Genomic DNA, 20,201 nt, shown 5'->3' with positions numbered 1-20,201 from the left:
TTCCCTTTGAGGAGGGAGAGTGAGAGAGTTGTTCTGGAGCTTGGCTGCACAGTTGAGTAAAACCATCACATAATTGCCACATGCTCTTGTAGGCAGGACACTCTCCTGCAATTAACACATAAACAGTCATAATTTCAAATGTTTTTTTGAATTCAGAGTGGGTTAGTCTGTATGATTTAGGTAACAGACTTGTACTTGGGTTTTAGATGGAGTGGTCCTCCTTACTAAGTGCTTAAACTTCTGTTTAGGCTGGACATGCTGCTTTTATTGGCTTTCAGAATGCATTTAGATACCTAAACTTACCTAGATGAAATCTCTTTCTAGATGTCTGCAAAGATAACTCTACAGGTTCTTCCATTAACCTGGACTCTTTCTTTAGGAGGGCTAATTTCCTAACTACTTGTAATTTAAGTATAGACTAGTTGCCTAATTTAGTACTTAAAGGTAGGGTTTAATTTACCATTCTTACAATAAAGTCCAGGTCAGGATTTATTTCTGTGACTGGAGTTCTGGAAAGTCTCTTTTAGGCTGTATATAATGCCCAAAGATTTACAAAGTTTTTCTATTTACATATTAATGATATTATGTATGATGGTGTGAATTTTTGTTACCTATCGTGGTGATAAGACTCTCATGGGCCATCAGATGAATTTCTAGGCAGCTGCTGGCCTCTTCTGTGAACAGTTGATGCAGTTAATGGCATTGTTGTGTTCTGTTTCTTCATGTGGGCTTGTAGGTAGGAGATACAAGAAATCTCCCAGACTTTGATTGCAAAAAAAGCTCCCATCTAATGTAAAAATGGGCAGTCTGTGCTAGGTGTCAGATAACCTGCAGAGGTCCCTTCCAACCTCATCCATTCTGTGTGATTCTGTAAATATTTCATTTATATATTTTGCTATATATATTAATGCATTTATGTATTATACATTTGTAATTAGTGAGGTATTGTATTATGCCATACAGCTGATGTGGTTTTTTTTCTGATCTGAGAGGAGTGATTCCATTAGATGAACAGACATACTGGGTGGGCTGTAAAGCAAACTAACCTAGGAAAACAAAAATATGAAGAGAACATTGTCTCTTCATCTTATCCACCCCCCAAAGAAAAATCTCAGTGTTTTCCTATGCTCCTACTCCAGTGATTTTTATGACATCTTTTGAATGGCTTCAACAAAATCAGTGAGTGATTGGAAAGAAAACAAATGAAGAAAGTATAAGGGTCAGTAGTTGACTGTAGGATTCTGTTTGTGCTTTAAGAGTAAGAGTGAGAAAGACAAATGAAAAGAGTAGTTAATCAGTGACTTTGGTTAAAAAGAAGGGAATGAGAGGAAATACATATGAGACCAGATCTGGATAGCATGTTAAAGTTGAATGAGTATTACAGTGGTCAAAATTTTATGACTCTCCTGGCCAAATCTGCTTTTTGTTTTATCGAGTATATGTCAAACGTGAAGGGCAATTTACATGAGGATTTTAGAAAATCCTCTTGTATGCAAGGAAAAAAAGAAAAGGAATGAAGTTTGGACTACCTTAAAGTAGTCCTAGACTCAACTCTTTAGTCTAGGACAGCATATAAATAAAATCTTGTTAAGCTATGTATTTGTAGAAAAATAAGCAAGCATTGCTTTTCTCTAGGGCAGAGAGTCTGGCACTATTCAGAGGTACAGTCTTCCTACTGTTGGCATAGTTCAGAAGTACACCCTGAACTGCTGCCCTTATCAGCTGTCTTTGAACTGCAACTCCAGGTAAGTCACAGGCAACATCACATCTATCATCACAGCTAACAGATTTTGGTGAAAATGCTAGTAATTAGGCAACAGCTTTTCTTCAGTATAAATTACTTATTTTGTTAGGCATTAATGATTGCTTAACGATGTACTAGTAATCAGTCTGGCCAGTCATCAGATTGCTGTGACAGACTGAGCAACTAGAGCTTCCTTGTGTATGAAACTCCTTAAGGTGTATGTAGGAGGTTTAAGGAAACATACAGGAAAATATCTTTGTATTGCATGAACCAAACATAACCATTTTGTGATCATGAATTGATAAAGACTTTTTTTTTTTTTATCTCTCAGGCTTCTTTCTATTTCTCTTTCCTTCTAATGCCTGGAAAGTTTGTTCATCCCATGTTAATTTTTCCACTGCTACAAGCTGTAGCTGATGGTAAAGGTTCTACCAAGACTAGTTTCCTTAAGCTTCAGCTGTGCCAATACTGAAGATGCTTTCTACATAGTAGATAACCACTAAGATTTAACTTTTTTTTTTTTGTATGAGAGTGTGAGTCTTGGCAGAAAAGGCAAAAGTACGCTGAATAAAGAGCACTCATAAGACAATTTTAATCACTTCAGAAAAAAAAAAATACAATTTCAAGCAAAATTTGTAATGAGCATGTAGATTGTTCACCTCTTCAGGTATAGACCAAAAATAGATTACTTGAAAGGCAATGCGATCTAGTCATAGATGCATTAGTCTTGTTTTGAACCCAAGCTGTCACCTTCCTCAATGGTTTTGTGTTAATAGAAAAGGTTCAGATCCACAAGTGTTTTGAAGTTAATTGTATGAGTTGTTTTTGAGATCTTAATAAGATTTAGGGTGTCTTAAATACCTTCCACTATTTAAAAATGCTTTTAAATGGCATTGTCGTAAATTACTAACAGTAAATCCAGGCTGCTATAAGCCCCTGACAACGTATGTAATTAGAAACTTTCAAATGTAACACATTAAAATATGTGGAAAATTCAATTTCTAAATGCCTTAAAAGATTAATTGGATTATACTTCTTATTGTCTAGAAAAAAGAAATTAAGAACACTGTTTGTAGAAATATCAGAAATCCTGTTTTAGAGATGAACACACTATATTTTAATTTAAGAATCTTCCTCCTAGTAATGAAAAGCACATAGGTTCAATTTTTAATTTTAGTCTCTTTAAAGAAAGCAGTTTGAAGGGCTGAACCTGTAGTTTACTCAACTTTTTGTCTGCAGTACTAAACATCTTCAAAATGATGGATAAAAAACAGGTACTTTTCAGAACCTTCCAGGGCCAGATCCTTAGAGCAGATGAAAACCTTGGTTTTGAGAATATCTTTCTTCTGTGTCTGTTCTCTCTCTGCTGTATGAAAGCCATATGCATCTGAATGCATCAAATTAGATTAGAGGGGAAACTTAATTCAAGTGTGCCAGCTCAAAAAACTATTTCAGATTTATAGCTTTGAATAGTATTATTTAGCAGTCTTTTTTTTTTTTTTTTTTTTTCTTTCCTTCCCCTGCTCCCCCAGTCGTGTTGCTATCATCGACCTTTCAGGTGTTTTGACTTTCTTTGACTTGGATGCACGGGTAGTAGACAGTACAGGGCAGCAAGTCATAGGTGAACAGCTGAAACTGGAACGCAAAGATGTCTGGGATATGAAATGGGCCAAAGATAATCCAGATTTGTTTGCAATGATGGAGAAAACGAGAATGTATGTCTTCAGAAACTTGGATCCGGAGGTAAATATGAACAAAACTACTCATATTATAAATTCACTTACAAGTTAATGGCTCTATGTTGAATAGTGTTGTTCTTGTGTTTACAATTTAATTAGGTAAATGTTCATGTATATGAACTTCATATAAATAGGTAACTTGAAATCTCAGAATCTAATCAACTCTAATGTGAGGGTGTTGTTTAGGATGAAAAATCTATAAAAATGAACTATTGCACTTACAAAGATTAAAAAAATGCTGTCATTTTTCTTGCATTTATGACATTTTCAGTAGCATAATTCATACATGCTTTGGAAAATATAAACTGATTTTAGTAAAGTTACTTTTAGATCAATGTTTTGTTGAATCTATATATTGGCAGGCATTCCTTTATCTTTTTCTCATAATCTAGTTACAGAAAACAAGGATTTTTAATTAGTTCACATGGAATTACCAGTTTCGCTAAGAATTTTAGTATTCATGTCCTGTTGGAAATGCAATTAAATCCTACTTTGGACAAGAAGGAAGTCTTTTTACATATACCTAACAGGTTTGTTTAGAATTTAATTGAAATACAGGTTAATTCCCTTTTAATTTATTTACTTTAAGGAACCTATACAAACTTCTGGATATATTTGCAACTTTGAAGACTTAGAAATCAAATCTGTTCTTCTGGACGAAATACTAAAGGTAAGTATAATTATTTTTATTTTTGCAGGAACGGTGTTTGTTTTAATGATTTGAACAGTAGATATTAACAGGTGAAAATAAATGCAACATAAAATAAAATTGTGTTTCTTTATTAATTGTGTTAGAATCCTGAACGTCCTAACAAAGATTACATCATCAATTTCGAGATTCGGTCGTTGCGAGACAGTCGAGCACTGATTGAAGAAGTTGGGATTGAGGAATCTTCCCAATTCATAGAAGATAATCCACATCCCAGGCTTTGGTAAAAATCTCTTAATAAACCACCTTTCTTTGTTTAAATTTATTTTCTTTTCTATTTTTTTTTTCTATTCAGACAGAACTAGCTGTTCAGGTAAAAAACAAACAAACAAAAAAACTTCAGACTAAGAACAGCCAACCAGTATACACTTTAAGAAAAATCTTTTTTTTTTTTTTTTAAATAACAGTGCTCAGCTGCAATCTGAAGGGCTGTTATTCTCGATGAAAATATGTCTTCATGTTGAGGCTGAATCACCTAGAAAGAGTATTTTAGTGTTTATGTAAGGCCTAAAGAGAATCTTGCAGTCCCCTGCTAGCCTGGCTCCCTACATCTTTTGGAACTGGTGTGTTTGGACAGTTTCAGGTTATGTGGTGTGTTTCTCCAGAAAGTGAGTTTTTCTTCCTAGTCATGTATAATTAACCATGCATCGTTTTGGACAGGTCATGAAGGGGAGGGTACATCAATCATGATTTGATACAGGCTTTCAGAAGGAAATAATCTGTGGAAAGGAGCTGTGAGACTCAACTCTTAAGCTAAACTTAATTTCTGTACAGCAAATTTGAAAGAGTAAATGTGAAAAACAGAGTTCTGGAAGTCTACTTAATGTCCCATATTGTAGGTGCTAGAAGAATAAATGCCACAATATCTAATTAAAGGGTAAGTCAATAATTTGAAGAAAAAAGAGTAATAGAAGCTAAAACTCACTCCGAAGTTAACTGTGGCATGATGCCAGTTCTCTTTAACTCTTTGGAGATTGTTTTTGTATCTGCGCCTTTCTGTAGTAATTTTGGCTCTTCCTTGAAGTTAACAATTGTATTTAAATCCTGGACATTTGGCTTGAGTTGGGGAAGTTTGAGAGCTTGATTAATTAAAACTGTTTGGAGGGGAATTTGGCCAGTGTTTCAGTAATTTTAAGACAACTTGCTTTAAGGGTCTGTCCACAAAAGCATTCCTTAGCTATCTTCTTGTGTTTTGCCTTCAGAATGTACTTTCTGAAAATCAGGATTTGATAGCTACGTATTTGATAGCTTCTGTAATGCTATTGTAATTCTGTTAGCTTGAGGATGTATGATCAAGTGTTATTTTTGTTAGTCCTCATTTTTGCTAATATTTTGAACTAGCTGAAAAGTTCTGGAATTTTTAAGTTGTTCATGCTTTTTGCTAGTACCATCCACTTACTAAATATAAAACAAAACTCTGTTTACCTTGCTCCAAAATTGCCATTAGCTTTGACCTTCAGTATGCAAGGAAACATAGGATGTCACATGTATACAGAGCTGATTACAGAATCATAAAATGGTGTGGGTTGGAAAGGACCTTAAAGATTCATCCAGTTCCGACTCCCCTGCCCTGGGCAGGGACACCTGCCACCAGACCAGTTTGCCCAAAGCCCCATCCAGCCTGGCCTTGGTGCAGCCCAGGATGTGGTTGGCTTTCTGGGCTGCAAGTGCACATCGCTGGCTCATGTTGAGCTTCTCATCAACCACTACCCCCAGGGTCTTCTCAGGGCTGCTCACAATCCATTCTCTGCCCAGCCTGTGTTTGTACTTGGGATTGCCCCAGCCCAGATGCAGGGCCTTGTACTTGGCCTTATTGAAATCTTGTTCTAGAAATGCTGACTGTATGGAAGATATATTCCACATGAAAACAGGATGGTACCCTTATTGCTGCAGCTCAATAAAAAGGCTGAATTGTATTGCACATTGATTAAATTTGTGTATAATTTTTTCACTGATGTCAGTGATGAGCATTTGAGTTGCAGTGATATTAACCTTCTCAAATTGATGCAAAACTACTTAGTTAATGCTGCCAAAGCATGGCTTACATCACTGAGTACAGCAATAACATTGGATTTATTAGTTTTCTGCTGTATTAACTTCATTTTAAGATGTCAAGCAGATAATCTAAATTTACCTAGTCTTATTTTTGCAGAAAATTCTAGGAACTTGCAAACCACTTGATGGGTATAGGTTAGTCCGAAGGTAGAAATTTTCTGTTTGCAGAACTCAACCAGTTAGGCAGTACTAGTACATTTCCTGAACTGTTCTGCTCTCCCAAACTGCTATGCTAACTGGACAAAGAACATCCAGATGGATTAGAAATATAATTTATTCTTCACAGCCAATTTAGTTAGAGCCTGTGTACTGAAGTTGCCATCAAGGTTTAAAGTTATGATATGCATAGGCAGAAAAATCTAAACTGCTGCATTGAGACTACCCACAGATTTCACACAGACAAATTGTAACACTCAAATACCGTCCTTTCTTACCAATCCAGTGTCATACTGTCTGCTGAACAAAAGAATATTAGCAATTTGAATATCTTTCCTTGAATCAGTACGGGGTAAGTACAGATGGCATATTAGATCACAGAACGTACTGGGGAAAAAAAATTAGCTAGCAATACAACTGAGTATTACTGGAGCTCTAGCTTCAATGTTTTCTTTAAATAATGACTGGTTAAATGGATTGTCATTTAATTTTATAGTTGATTTTGTATGTATTATGTTTGTTTTTCACACAGGCGTCTTCTGGCTGAAGCTGCTCTTCAGAAGCTAGATCTGCAGACCGCAGAACAAGCTTTTGTGCGCTGCAAGGATTATCAAGGTATTAAATTTGTAAAGCGTCTAGGCAACCTGCAGAGCGAGTCAATGAAGCAAGCAGAAGTGGCGGCCTATTTTAGCAGATTTGAAGAAGCTGAAAGAATGTATTTGAATATGGACAGAAGGTAATTGCATGTAGTCATCTCAGCAGCGTGTAAAATAAAAATGTCTGGAAAAAAAAAAAGGCTGCACTAATAAGGAATAGCTGATTTAGCACTGAGGATTCTTCACCAGTTTCTGGAAAGAAAGAACAAGATCAGACAGAACTTTGTTGTATCCATAGATAAGCAATTTGATATGTAAATCAGTGCATTACAAACTGCAAAATCTCAGCTGCTCTAGGTTTTGCTGTGTTTCGTAGATGTTTCTAGCAAATATTTTGTAGGTATTTCATCTGGGAGTCCAAAAATACAAACTAATGTTTAATTTAAGTACTGTTTGCGCTTAGTTACCTAGTTGCCAAGTACACATTCTTTCCAATTACATATCCAAACAATGGAGCTTTTAATTAACTGTAATCTCTGGAGAAACAGAAAGGACTGAGGATGAAATTGTGGACTCGTGGAGGTTTTTGCTCACTAATGAAAGCAAAGCAAAACGACAGTAATACTGAAAATTATAAGCTAGCTAGCTAGAGCACTGTGTATTTCTCATTGTCCTTTTTCAGTAATAAGCAGCAATTGTTGGATGCAGCCTGTAGGAGGTGGTCAAACATGAAGAGCACGAATCACTTCTACATACATGAAATGTTTAGGCTTTGGTTAATGTGGTCATGCAAAAAAGTAGGGAATGTTGGAGAAAAAAATAATTTTCTTTCATGCTGTAAAAATGAGGAGTGTCCCCCTTCCACAGTGTGCAGCAGAAGGCAGGAAGAAGGCAGGAGCTGGGGGAAGATTCATACTAGATCCTGGTAATGGGAAGAATTTGCACATAATTAGCCTGTGGGAGTATGCTGTTTTGAAGAGGTGGAATGTCTCATAAACACTTGAGTTGCACAGAAACTGATTATTTTTTTTTTTTTTTAGATATGACACATTCCTCACCACATAGCTGAAGAGAAGTTTGGCCATTATAGGACTGTAGAATACAAAGATTGATTTATTTTTTTTACTAGTCTCTTCAACAGTAGAACATCTTATTCTCCAGCTACAAAAATAGGATTCTGTAATTGACCTTGTGTGCTTTTTCACCACTAGAAAACACTCGAGAAGGACCTACCATAAATAGGGCTGAAACATGTTTTTCAAATACAATTTAAAATTTTTTTGTAAATGTCTTTATTTGGCTGACTGCACTGACTTGCTATTGCATTCCTCAGCTCACTTTAAGTTTAGAGCATTTTAAAACGAGGTTTGTATATTTTTCCCACTTATTTCCTATCCATGTGTGGAATTGCAGTCTTTTCACACACAAAATTCCAGTATTACGTGGTAGGAAATTTGTGAATAATAAAAAGGAAGGATTACTCCCAAGTCTTTCTCCTTCATCCATAGTCAGCTTGAATCTGAAAGAGAAATCTCTGAAATTAATTTTATTATGTATCATCTTTATCCTTCATTATTCATATTCCTTGCCTCTTGGCCTTTCCCCTTACTTCTAAGTATTTACTTACATGGAATATTGTTTAAGCTCTACAAGTTATCACTGTGATACCTGTTTGTACTTTATTCGCTTTATGAATGTGAAAATGTTTTTGTATACTTTCCTCAATATTTTTGTTCGATATTTTATTGTCTTGGGCTTTCTCCTGCTATCTTCTGTTTATATTAGAGATCTTGCAATTGGACTACGGATAAAACTAGGAGACTGGTTTCGAGTACTGCAGCTATTGAAAACTGGCTCGGGTGATTCAGATGATGCCCTTCTTGAACAAGCACACAATGCTATCGGAGATTATTTTGCAGACCGTCAGAAATGGTATGTTCTGTAAAGGAGGCAGTAAGCAGGAAAATTTGAAGGAATCAATAAAACTGCTTACAGGACTTGTTATGAGGAGGCAGAGATGTCAGGAAAGACAGGATAATACATAATTTTAGAATTCTGAAATTTAGCACAGCCATTTATGGTTCCATCATGGCCTGTACCTTTGAACAGACAGTTGTTGATCAACTGTCTAAAGAATTAAGGAAATAAATAAATCAATCTGTGTTGTCAGAAGTCTGGTCCCTTCAAAGAAGGGGGGGGGCAAGAAATACCTATACAAACAGTTATACTCTCTGTATCTAGGCTAGTATTAAAAAAAAGAAAATAATCTTAAAAAGAAAAAAGTAGAAGAAAAGTATTTAAATACCAGTTTCAAAACTAACCATAGATTTTTCTAGAATGCTAAAACTACTTACTAGACTTACCGAACTAGAAGTGGTGTGTTAGTGGTTAATGACCTGCAAGGAGATTTTCCTTCATACAATTTTATTGTTGCTTTTTAAGCCTATGTAAATTTTTAGCATCCAGAACTTTCTGCCTGATAAGTGTTTCACAGCTCCATACCACAATTACCTGAATTGTACTATCACAGAGTTTGGGTCCCAGAGTAGGTGAAAACTTTTGAGTAGATTCTGTAAACAGATTTTTTAGATGCTTTAGGGAACTTAAGTGGATGAACTTGGAGATCTTACTACTTGTGTTTTAGAGTGCAGAGGCACGAACAAAGCTTTCAGTTTTGCTACAAGTTGCTGTTGACTCTCAGCCATGATCTGTGCAGGTGTGGGAATATGGTTTTGATTCCTTGACGTATGCTAGTCAGAAAATCAATCTTGCTACTACTTCAGTATAATGATCTCTGAAAGTAAAACTTTCAGTGCATTTTAGGAAAGCTGTGAAATTCTAGCTACAAAACCTTACCTATTTAAAATGGCACTTTTAAATTTACAAATGAAGAAGGCTTACCCAGTTGGAAGTTTTACTTGTGTCTATATGTCAGATAGCACCACACTTAATGTTTTTTTTTCTTTACTAGGTTAAATGCTGTACAATATTATGTACAAGGACAAAACCAGGAACGTTTAGCTGAGTGTTACTACATGCTGGAAGACTACCAGGGACTAGAGAATCTTGCTAACTCGCTTCCGGAGAATAATAAATTACTCCCTGTAAGCAAGAAGCACCTTTATTTTTCATTGACTTGTGCAGAACTATTTATTTAAAGTATCCCATCTTGGTAGGGTTAAGAGAAAAACAAAGGAAGAATGCAGCATATGACCTACTTACTTAAGCATAATGGTGCTACTTTGGTGTTGATCCTAAAATAATACTGTTGTTTTCATTCTCCATCATTCTTCCTTTCCCTTATTGGCCAGTTCCCCAGATGTGGTTATTTGTCATGTTCTGTGGTCAAGTTGGCTAAGATGTAACTCACTGCTTCCCTCTCCACCTGTGGCTTTGTCTTTAAAATAACTGTGCTTCACTGAGTCACTCCTCATGGCTGGATACTTACTTTAGCTTTCATTTTGTTGTCTAATTTACACGATTTTTTTTTTCCTCCAAAAATTCTTCCTGGTTTCTATCACTGGTTTAATGTCTTACATAATAGCTCTGGTGGGAATGTTAATGGGCAGTGAAAATTAGAGATCTTCTGCTGAAAGGAGGGAAAGCTGGTAAGCTGGTGGTATTGCCTGAAATGACCTATTGTCATGACTAATTTAAGCCTGTGATATGATTGATTACTCCAAAATGCTTGAAGAATGCAAAGCATGCTAACTTGGTTTGTTTTTAGTTGTTTGAACAAAGAAAGATGTAGCACTTTTTTTTTTTTTAATCTCTGTAATTGCAAAGTTTCATGAGATGGATAGTAAATAATAACACAGTACTTCTGGTATGATTTGATTTGAAAGAAAACTTTTAAGGTAGCATTTCCTTTAAATTCAGAAGCAGTGTACATTCCAGAAGTGAGTGTGTGAAGTAGCATACCATTCAGAAGATTGGCAACAGTGCACATTATCTTCAGAGTCCATAAAACAAACAGCCCCTTTCTCCAGCTTTTTGGAATTAAAAATACAATGGTGTTGTGGTTACTATTCAATATAGTAAAAATTTGAAAGTGAATTTAACGTGGTGCTGATGCTTTTTTCAGGATATAGCTTATATGTTTGTAAGAGTGGGAATGTGTGAACAAGCTGTTTCAGCCTTTCTGAAATGCAATCGACCAAAGGATGCAGTGGATACCTGTGTACACCTCAACCAGGTAGGACAACAAGAGATAACCTGCTTTAGCCGTAAGTTAGCAGTTAAGGCTTTTATTCTACCACCCAGTTAAATACAATTCCTTGTTTTTGTAATTGTCTGATTCTTCAGGACTTGTAGAAAACTTATACTTCCGTTCTTAAGCCAGTTATCTGAAATGAGTGCTAGATCAGTGAAAGGACAAATCCATATGAATTTACAGCAATGCTACTTCTGTGTGTGTGGTAAGCATGCTCAGCATACAGAAATATGTGGCCACGTGGCCTCTGTAGGGCTAGGCTATAGTTAGCTCCGTGTCAGCAGAAGGCAGCCATGCCTCTTGATGGAGTGAGGGGAAGACCAGAGAGCTTCTGGCTGCTTGGTTTCTGTATTCTCCCTCCTTCCTTATACAGTTGCAAACGTATTTGTGGCTGCACTGGCCTGTAGCTGGAAGAGAACTACTCTGAGAAATGATCAGCATGTTACAGCTAGCGCTGTTCCCAAGTATGATCCACCTGCACAGACGTTTGCATCAACACAAATAGGAGAGAAAGTGAGAATGGCAATGAGGAGCTTGATGTACAAGGCTGGTTAATGCTGGCGTTGTGTACAGTTTCCTAGCTGATGGATCTGAAAGGCTGTTGGGTATGAGATTCAGTCAAGAGTCTCGAACTTCTCAGCGTAAAAACAGTAGCTAAACTGTTGAAGATAAGAAAATTCATGGACCAAAAATTAGGTGTGTAAAAGGATAGGTGAAGTTTAATTGTTTATGCTGCAAGCTCATGGGTTGATGTCCTCTTTTAGACGTGCTTTTGAGAGTCTGGGTTTCAGTAATACAAGTGTTGAAATCCACATGTCCCACAGAGCAGCAATGAAGTGATTTTGCTTTTACCAAAGCAGAAGCAATTTCTTTCTCTGTGGTTTTGGACGAAGGTCCAGCATTTGTTTCACAGGCATGCTGTATCAAATGATTGGCAGTGATGTTAGCATTGGTATTCTCTTGTTTTTTACTTTTTGTATAGTAGCCTCATTCTAAATAGTGATGAAATACTGTGTGCAAATGTTGCAGATTATTCATGGCAAAGCTTGTTCTGACAATGTAATTGGAAAATTAAGGTTGATTTCTGTTTTATTTCTAGTGGAATAAAGCTGTGGAGCTGGCTAAAAATCACAATATGAAAGAGATTGGATCCTTGTTAGCCCGATATGCAAGTCATTTACTGGAAAAGAATAAAATCCTTGATGCTATAGAACTCTATCGTAAAGCCAATTATTTCTTTGAAGCTGCTAATCTCATGTTCAAGGTATTGTAGGTTTTATTTTTATATCAAATAATAAGCTAGTCCAAAATCCCAGTTATTTCCATGCTGTCTTTATTTTCTTGGTGTTATCTTGGTGCTAACCATGTGCAGGTGGTAAGCATGTGCCATTATACAGGATACTGCCAAGATTAATCCAGTTCTAAGTTCAAGGAATCTCTATCTGAAATAGTTATCCTGGATGTTCTCTTTAGCCAGTGGTGAGGAGACTTTCAGGATATGAGCCATCTGATTAATCCTTCATAGTTGTGTTTGCAGTCCAAATTATTGCATTCAAATACAACATCCATCAATTTTGGCATAATTTCCTAGGTTTGTACAACTGTGTAACTGTCCAAGAGAATTAAGTGACTTTTATCTATATCTGTATCTATCTACAGTAAATTGCTCGGTGTTGTTTTTTCAGATTGCGGATGAAGAGGCAAAGAAAAGAACAAAGCCTTTGCGAGTTAAAAAGCTTTATGTATTATCAGCTTTACTTATAGAGCAAGGCCACAAACAAATGCAAAATAAACAAAGGGGAAAAGTAAAAGGAAAAAGCTCAGAGGTAGAGTCTTTTTTTCCTGACTTTTACAAGCTTACTGTTATATTCTACCTAGTGAGAATAAATAAAACTGAGGATTTTCTTTTTAAATAAGGCCTTTCCTTTCAAGATAAAAGCTTTTATTTCTTTACTTAAAGCTAGTCTTCCATGAAGGCATATTGTTTAAAATAATATTTTAAACACATCATTTGTATTAGTAGATAGTTCGCTGCCTATGTTTAATGTGTTCTTGTAATGGAAGAATCTTTCTTTCACTGTAACAACAAAAAATATACTAAGAAACACAGATATTTTTTTTTCCTGTGAGACTCTCACTTTACTAACATTTAGGAGTAAGTATCAGTCCCAAAGTGAGATTTTGTGATTAGATGAAGCTAAGTTGGCTATAATTTAGGAGAGATACTGCTCCAGGTATAGGGGAAGCAATTGGATGACTTTTTTTCTGCTTGCACTTACATCTTCATATGCATAAATGAAAGAGGTTAAACAAAGTTTTAAGAGATTTGGTGTTGAAATGGAATATTAATCCAACCTGTGAACTAGTCTGCGGATATGCGCAGAATATATTTGTACAAGTTTATGATATTTATCTTAGAAAATCTGCACCGTATGTTCCTTTTAGGCACTGTGTAAAATGCCTATCAACATGCATTTTAGGTCCATGTATTTATATTTTTCCCTAGCTAACACAAACAGTTGGTATGATCACCAAGATCCCCGTTTCCTCCTGTATCTGTTTCATATAAAAAATTACTTGGTATACTGCTTGTTTTCAGGCTGCTTCAGTGTTGGCTGGTTTGCTAGAAGAAGATGTTCTTTCTTCAACTAATCGCTTTGCAGACAATGCTTGGCGAGGAGCTGAGGCTTACCACTTTTTCATACTTGCACAAAGACAGCTTTACAAAGGTTCTGTAGATGCAGCCCTTAAAACAGGTAGGATATTGTTTTTAAGCATGTAAAGAAACTGTTCTAATTTTACAGGCTTGCGCAGCACGTAATTTCATTTATAGCTGACATTTTCCTATTGTTGCTAGATCCTTTGAATTTAAAACAAAGCCATGTAATGAACTGAGAATAGCTGTAGTCAAGATACCTGGAAAGTACATTATTGGTTACAATGGAAATTCAACTTGCCAAATATTACCTGTTAAATTGGGCAGCTTTTTTATCTGTTCTGTTAACTTTTTTATTTCTATCTTTAAGTTTATTCTTTAATTCACATCAGACCTCACTGTAGAGCTCCTGAAAGAATCTGTGGGAGTTAGAGAAGCAAATAGTGCCCTCTACTTTCTCCAAGTAAAATGGAGGTCCATTTCAAATACTTCTAGCATGTTTAAAAAAAAAAAAAAAAAGAAAAAGTCAGGGAGAGAAGTGTCGCAGCATCAATAAAACTCCTTCAGTTGTCATTCAAGTCCCCTTGTTTTTTTTTTTTTTTTTTTAATTGATTTTGGAAATGCGTTGAGCCATTCATGCTTCATAACCATGTCAATGAAGAGACTTTGGTTTGTATTGTCCAATGGAATTACTGGCAAGACTAATGCTATATACTCATAGCAACTATTTCTTATAGAAGCTTGCATTTCTCAGAAAGCATGTAATGATATCCTTGTTTTTTTCTTTTCTATTTCTTAGCTCTTCATTTGCGAGATTATGAAGACATTATTCCTGCAGTTGAGATCTATTCTCTTTTGGCTCTCTGTGCATGTGCAAATAGAGCTTTTGATACGTGTTCAAAAGCCTTTGTTAAACTAGAATCCTTGGAAACTCTTAGCTCAGACCAGAGACAACAATATGAAGATCTTGCTCTAGAGATATTCACTAGACATTGTCCTAAGAATAACAAAAAATCTGATCTGGATGATGTTCTTGAGAGGTGGGTTATATATATATGATACAATAACAAATCACCTTTTTGTTGTTTTGTTTGCTTTGCTGCTGTGATCTGTATTTGTGTTTGAGCAGTTTTTGTGTGACCAAGTTAGGTGCTTTGCTGCTTGAACCAAATACTGAGCAAGAATGAGGCCAGTGTTAGCCCTTTCACAGAAAGGATAATACAACATTACCTAATCTGGGAGAATAGAGATTGTCTGTATTCAAGGACCTTGTCAGGTTATAACTTAATTTAAAGTACATGTGAAGCACAAGAGTTTTAGGACCTTCACTTTAGCGGCACGTGATACCTTAGCAATCATGTTACTGTGTTTGCATTACTGTTGTGATATGATGCAAATAGGAATGAGTGAATGTTTAACTAATATAATCCCTACAGTGTCTTGTGAATTACTTAAATCTATACAGTGTAAGAAGGTGAATATATCAAGTGAAAGAATCAAAGTAAAGGTCAGGTGTAACTGGTAGTTCTTTGGAGTGGCTGTACCCAAAATGGTGTCTTTGACATCTTTTTCTGCTAAAAGCATTAAACATATGAGTATGGAAACTGTGAATCAGATTTATTTTTAATGAACAGGAATTTAACTTGTTTGATTTTTACTTCACAAAAACTCACTAATAACTTTTGTTGACCCTTCAGAAGAATAAATGCAGTAGAAGTGCAGGTGCCAATTGAGCCTTACCTTTGTATATCCTTCACTGTTTTTCACTTGATCTTTGGATCTGCTTGTCCTAATTTGTTGACTATATGGTTCTCTGTTGTGTGAAAATTTACATAGTTGTCTCTTTTAACTGTGCAATTATTATAATGTAATAACTTATAAGGAATTAGCACACATCTGATTAGAGAAGCCAGGATTTTACAGACAAACATCACCAGTTTTGTAAGTAGTTGTAAGCACACAATTAGGATATAGTTAAATGTGTTATGTGGTTTGCAGATGTCTACAAAATAAGTTTTTGTTGCTACTTAAAAACTGTGTTTTTATACTTTTATTTACTCTCTAAACAGTGGAGATGAGAAACTTCCTATATGTGTTGCAACAGGAGACCCTATCCTGGAGTATCAATTCTGGATGTGCAGTGTGTGTAAGCACTGTATGAAAGCCAAAGAAAGAAACAATTATGACTTCTGCCCTCTGTGCCACAGTTCAGCATAGCAGAGAAGAGAGGTCTCTGTATCCTTGTATCTCTTACGTGTCCAAACATACTGTCTAAAATGTTATTCACATACGATTTTTTATACTGATTGTCACAGATAATGCTACTATTACAGAAATGTTTCCAAAAAAAAGAACTTTAATGGTTCCATTTATGTGAAAAAATTTAACTTTTTTTTTTTACAAAGTTTTGACAGCAGCATTGTTCCTGAATTGTAAATTGAGCCTAATTTCTAAACCATGCAAACTGAATGTAGGCTTGTTTTAACACATCTTACTTTGAGTGAACTCCACTTCTTTCATTTTTATAATTACATAGGAAATAATTGGCTTTACCTAAAATTCACAAATCACAGCTGTTTTATTAGAGCGACACTACTAGTTTAGTTACATGCCTGTGCTATGTTCTTTTGCCAAGTGAAATTAAATCCAGAGCTGTAATAAAGGACTTGCTTATGTTTAGAAATCAGTGCTTTCAGTTTGCATTTGGGTTCACGAGCTTTCTCTGGTGCTGTGTTTAATCAGTGCAGCAAACCGATGTGAACCTTGAAACTGGAATCTGGTAATGAGCTGCATTGTACCTGCAGGTACCTTGGAGGGAGCAGCTGACATCTGTTAAACCTTCATCTCCAAGGAGTGTGACAGTTCAGCTCTTGAAATCTGTTCAAGGAACATAGCTTTACATAGACCTGAGCTGTTCTCTTTTATTGCTAGCTTTGAGCCACGGCTTTGGTAGTGCCGTATGGAAATGTTGCAGGCCCTTTCTCCACTTGACGAGCTTTCTCCACGAGTCAGCACTTTGCAGGGTGAAAGCATTAAAATTCACCTCTGGTCCCCGTGTTTTTGATAAAAGGGGATGAGGACTCACTAAAAGACACCTGGGGAAAAAATGTCTTTCAGTTAACACTATGCTATGTAAGAATAAATCCCATTTTGTATTTTAGAATATGCTTTATTAAATATTTTTTTTTACATCTTGGTCTGTGAGGTCCTTTTTTCTTGCTCGGCCTGAGGTAAAATGTCTTCGGCTAACATCACGCTACGTCAGAGTAAACCCCATTTTCTATTTAAAATACGCTTTATTAAACGTTTTCATATTCTGATCTGTGGGGTTGTGTCTCTCGCTGTCCCTGAGGGCTGCCCTGGGGCTTCCTCCACAGCTGACGGCGCCTTCCGCCGGCTGCCGGCCGGGCTCCTCCTCCCCTCAGCGCCGCCATCCCCGGTCCTCCCCTCCCTTCCCTTCCCTCCCTCCGTTCCCCCTCAGCCCCGCTCGGCTCCCGGCCGGCCCCGGCAGCCTCTGAGGCGGCCTCGGGCCCCGGCGGCCCCTCGACCATGCAGCGGGAGGCGGCGGCGCTGCTGGCGGCAGCGCACACGGAGCTGGCGGCGCGGCAGCTGGCGGCGGCCGAGGAGCTGTACGGCCGCTACATCGCCTGCTGCGCCCGGGCTGCCCCCCAGGGGTAACGGGGGTGGGTTTCATGAGGGGGGCACACACGGCACACGCCGCGCTTCACGGCTTCTCCGCCTCTTCTCTCTCTCTCTCTCTCCCCTCCAGCAGCGCCAGCCGAGACCTCGCCACCGCCTTCAACAACCGCGGGCACATCAGGTACCTGCGGGTGGAGTTCGCCGCCGCCATGGAGGACTACGCGGCCGCCATCGAGAGCCAGCCCGGCTTCGAGGTGCCCTACTACAACAGGGGCCTGGTGCTCTACCGCCTGGGTACGGCAGCACCCGGCCGGGCTGACCCGGGGCAGGGCGACACGGCCCCGAGGGAGGGGGCAGGGTGCTGACACCGCTGCCTTGTGGCTGGCTCCCAACGCTGTGCAAAGTGCAGCCCTCGGTTCTGCAGGCAGCTCCTGGCACCGCCTGGGGACGGGTGTCACACCAGGAGGGGGGCAGAGGCACCTGCTTTATCCCCAGGCAGCGTAGGGTGTGTTAGCTGGAAGTCCCCTCTGTACGCTCACACGTAGTGTCTGCATCATTTAAAGTTATGCTATTCAGGGAACCATGAGGTAAAAATGCAGTTTTAGTGTTTTTTTTTTTTTTTTTGGAATATTTTCATTAGTGGTCATTAGCCAGTCAGTTCCCAACATTTCTGTTAAACCTACAGCATATCTCGAGTTGGTACAATCATAGCGAGTGCACCCATCAATTTGCAGTGGGCTGTCGGTCAGCTGTCATTGGGGGAATTGATGCCCCTCAATTTTAAATATGCTGTAAGAAGATATACTCCCCCGTCATTTTTGTTGGAGCTTGGCATTGCATTATCAGGATGTAGAAACTTCAGGACCTAAGGGAGGATGGAGCCTGGCCTCAGCTGGGAAACAGTACGCCTGTGTCCCAGCATTAACACAGCCTGGCTATTAGTTAGCTGCCTGAGCGTGGGCCTTGTGGCTCCTTCTCTTGGAATAAACTGCCTAAATTAATCCTTAAGCCCATTTTGGGTTGAGAAATAGGCACTTGGGCTTTTGCTCTGAAGACCTTTGGCTCCTACTTGGACCTCTGGACCATCCAAATGTAGTGCACCCATTAGGTACAGTTGATACATTGTGTTAGTGAAAGCACTAAGAGCCCTTCTGTTTTATTTTATGAGTGAGTAGTTAACAGAAAGGTAATTCTTTTTTCTTTTCTTTGGTACAGGATGCTTTGATGAGGCCATAAAAGATTTCAGGAAAGTTTTAGAGTTAAACCCTCAGTTTGAAGATGCTGCACTAAGTCTAAGACAGGCTATTCTTGACAAAGAAGAAAAACAAAAGCGAGGTTATTGAAAATGCAGCTAATGGTGTGAAAATGTTTTACTGCACACTGATGTGATTTTTTGTCATTGATGGATGAAACAAGAACACTTACATCTGTTATACCCTACTGAAGAAAACTCATTCTGGGGTAAATAAGTTAAAAATGTATTATAATTGCAAAAAATACATATATTTTTATATTGTCAGTGTTGAAGAAAGGCCTGATTTTAGATCCATGTGAGATACTTGTCATTTTGCACAGAAGCAGTTCATAAAAAGCTGTTGGAAGGTCAGTAACAGCTAATGAAATCTGTAGTTCTCTCATTAAAGCTGTGTTTCAGTACTCTTTCACAGATTAATTCAAACATCCTTCACAGAGAAAAATCAAACTAAAACATTTAAGTACTTAAGACTGGCATTTGTGAAAGACACTGTGATTTAATAATGATGATCTTAGTGTTTGACCGGATTTAAATGTAAGTTTGATTTAAGCTAAAAGTGTGCAATTGTTAATTACAAGGTGTTATCCTTGAAATGTGATAGTAAATTATTTTCTTTTCACTTCAGAGTGTTCCTGAATACAGAAAAAAAAATCTTAAAAAAAGAAGACCTTTTTAGGTGACAGCAGCTGTCCTTATATGAGGAATGTGATACAAGAATTCCGTCCTTTTTAAATTCATTCTAGAGGTAGTTTAAGGAATACCAAAACAGGTATGAACAGGATATACCTGTTTTTTGTAATCCCATTGTAAAGGTATTGAACAGTCAGAAAATAATAACTGAATTAATAAAGCAATTATGTACTTTTTATCTCAATATCTTTAAAGACCTTATTGGTAAAGAATGTAGTTGAGCTATTCACAACAGGAATTATGGCTTTCTCCTTTTTATTAAAAAAGGTCAATGGCACAAAGTGCACAATGTGAAAGTTATATGATTCAACTGGCTATGAATACCCAGGTAGATTCATTTGTTACGTGGATGGTTGCTGAAATCAAAAAAGGTTTTATGAGGAACATGGAAATAAAAGTTTTAATAAAAGAAATAGTCCTGGATTGCCTCAATTAGCATTAGGCTATATATATATATATTTAACAAATAATGCTGATGATGATTCTGCTGCTTATGGTGTCTTTTTCCACGTATGATCCAGGAGCTCGCATAGTTGATGGTGTAAACATTTGGAAAGTAGGTTCTGAGACATTTATGACCAGGTTTTACAAAGATGAATTCTGGATTTCTCCGGATATACAAAGTACATGCTCATCTTCCATTGTTATATCTTGATGCTCTGTCTCCAAAATAACATTGAAGGATTTGCATTTTTCATGCCACCTCAGTCTCAAAACCAACATGATACCAGCTCTTGTTTGATGGTGAG

The 20,201-nt window shown here is 37.4% G+C and overlaps 2 protein-coding genes across 4 annotated transcripts in view; both read left to right on the top strand.

Moving 5' to 3' along the window:
* WDR35 (WD repeat domain 35) overlaps positions 1 to 17,055 on the top strand; it is a 39,823-nt gene extending 22,768 nt beyond the window's left edge. For both annotated transcript variants that reach the window (XM_068678675.1, XM_068678674.1), the window contains 13 exons: positions 1,636 to 1,745; positions 3,277 to 3,487; positions 4,073 to 4,153; positions 4,279 to 4,415; positions 6,936 to 7,139; positions 8,785 to 8,931; positions 9,971 to 10,103; positions 11,084 to 11,194; positions 12,312 to 12,476; positions 12,898 to 13,038; positions 13,812 to 13,968; positions 14,668 to 14,908; positions 15,938 to 17,055. In XM_068678675.1, the coding sequence (XP_068534776.1) occupies positions 1,636 to 1,745; positions 3,277 to 3,487; positions 4,073 to 4,153; positions 4,279 to 4,415; positions 6,936 to 7,139; positions 8,785 to 8,931; positions 9,971 to 10,103; positions 11,084 to 11,194; positions 12,312 to 12,476; positions 12,898 to 13,038; positions 13,812 to 13,968; positions 14,668 to 14,908; positions 15,938 to 16,085 (1,986 nt within the window). In that variant the 3' untranslated portion in view covers positions 16,086 to 17,055. The remainder of the gene's footprint in view (positions 1 to 1,635; positions 1,746 to 3,276; positions 3,488 to 4,072; positions 4,154 to 4,278; positions 4,416 to 6,935; positions 7,140 to 8,784; positions 8,932 to 9,970; positions 10,104 to 11,083; positions 11,195 to 12,311; positions 12,477 to 12,897; positions 13,039 to 13,811; positions 13,969 to 14,667; positions 14,909 to 15,937) is intronic.
* A 197-nt stretch (positions 17,056 to 17,252) lies between these two features.
* TTC32 (tetratricopeptide repeat domain 32) lies at positions 17,253 to 19,865 on the top strand. Of its 2 annotated transcripts, none has more exons than XM_068678680.1 (3): positions 17,253 to 17,542; positions 17,641 to 17,801; positions 18,723 to 19,865. In XM_068678680.1, the coding sequence occupies exons 1-3, from the start codon at positions 17,418 to 17,420 to the stop codon at positions 18,848 to 18,850; spliced, it is 414 nt and encodes a 137-aa protein (XP_068534781.1). In that variant the 5' UTR covers positions 17,253 to 17,417; the 3' UTR covers positions 18,851 to 19,865. The 2 variants fall into 2 exon arrangements, with proteins under 2 accessions (XP_068534781.1, XP_068534780.1); XM_068678679.1 differs by having other exon boundaries at positions 17,262 to 17,542; positions 17,638 to 17,801.
* Positions 19,866 to 20,201: the final 336 nt, after the last annotated feature.

This window comes from Anas acuta, chromosome 3, assembly GCF_963932015.1.
Source record: "Anas acuta chromosome 3, bAnaAcu1.1, whole genome shotgun sequence".
Taxonomy (NCBI): Eukaryota; Metazoa; Chordata; class Aves; order Anseriformes; family Anatidae; genus Anas; species Anas acuta.
Note: the sequence above shows the minus strand (reverse complement) of the source record. Positions and strands in the feature narration are given on the sequence as shown.

Bases quoted from the DNA above. Each gene is read 5' to 3' on its own strand.
- TTC32 (XM_068678679.1), top strand. From the start codon at position 17,418: ATGCAGCGGGAGGCGGCGGCGCTGCTGGCGGCAGCGCACACGGAGCTG. The intron at 17,543-17,637 runs GTAACGGGGGTG...TCTCCCCTCCAG, and splicing joins GCCCGGGCTGCCCCCCAGGG to CAGCGCCAGCCGAGACCTCG. The intron at 17,802-18,722 runs GTACGGCAGCAC...TCTTTGGTACAG, and splicing joins CCTGGTGCTCTACCGCCTGG to GATGCTTTGATGAGGCCATA.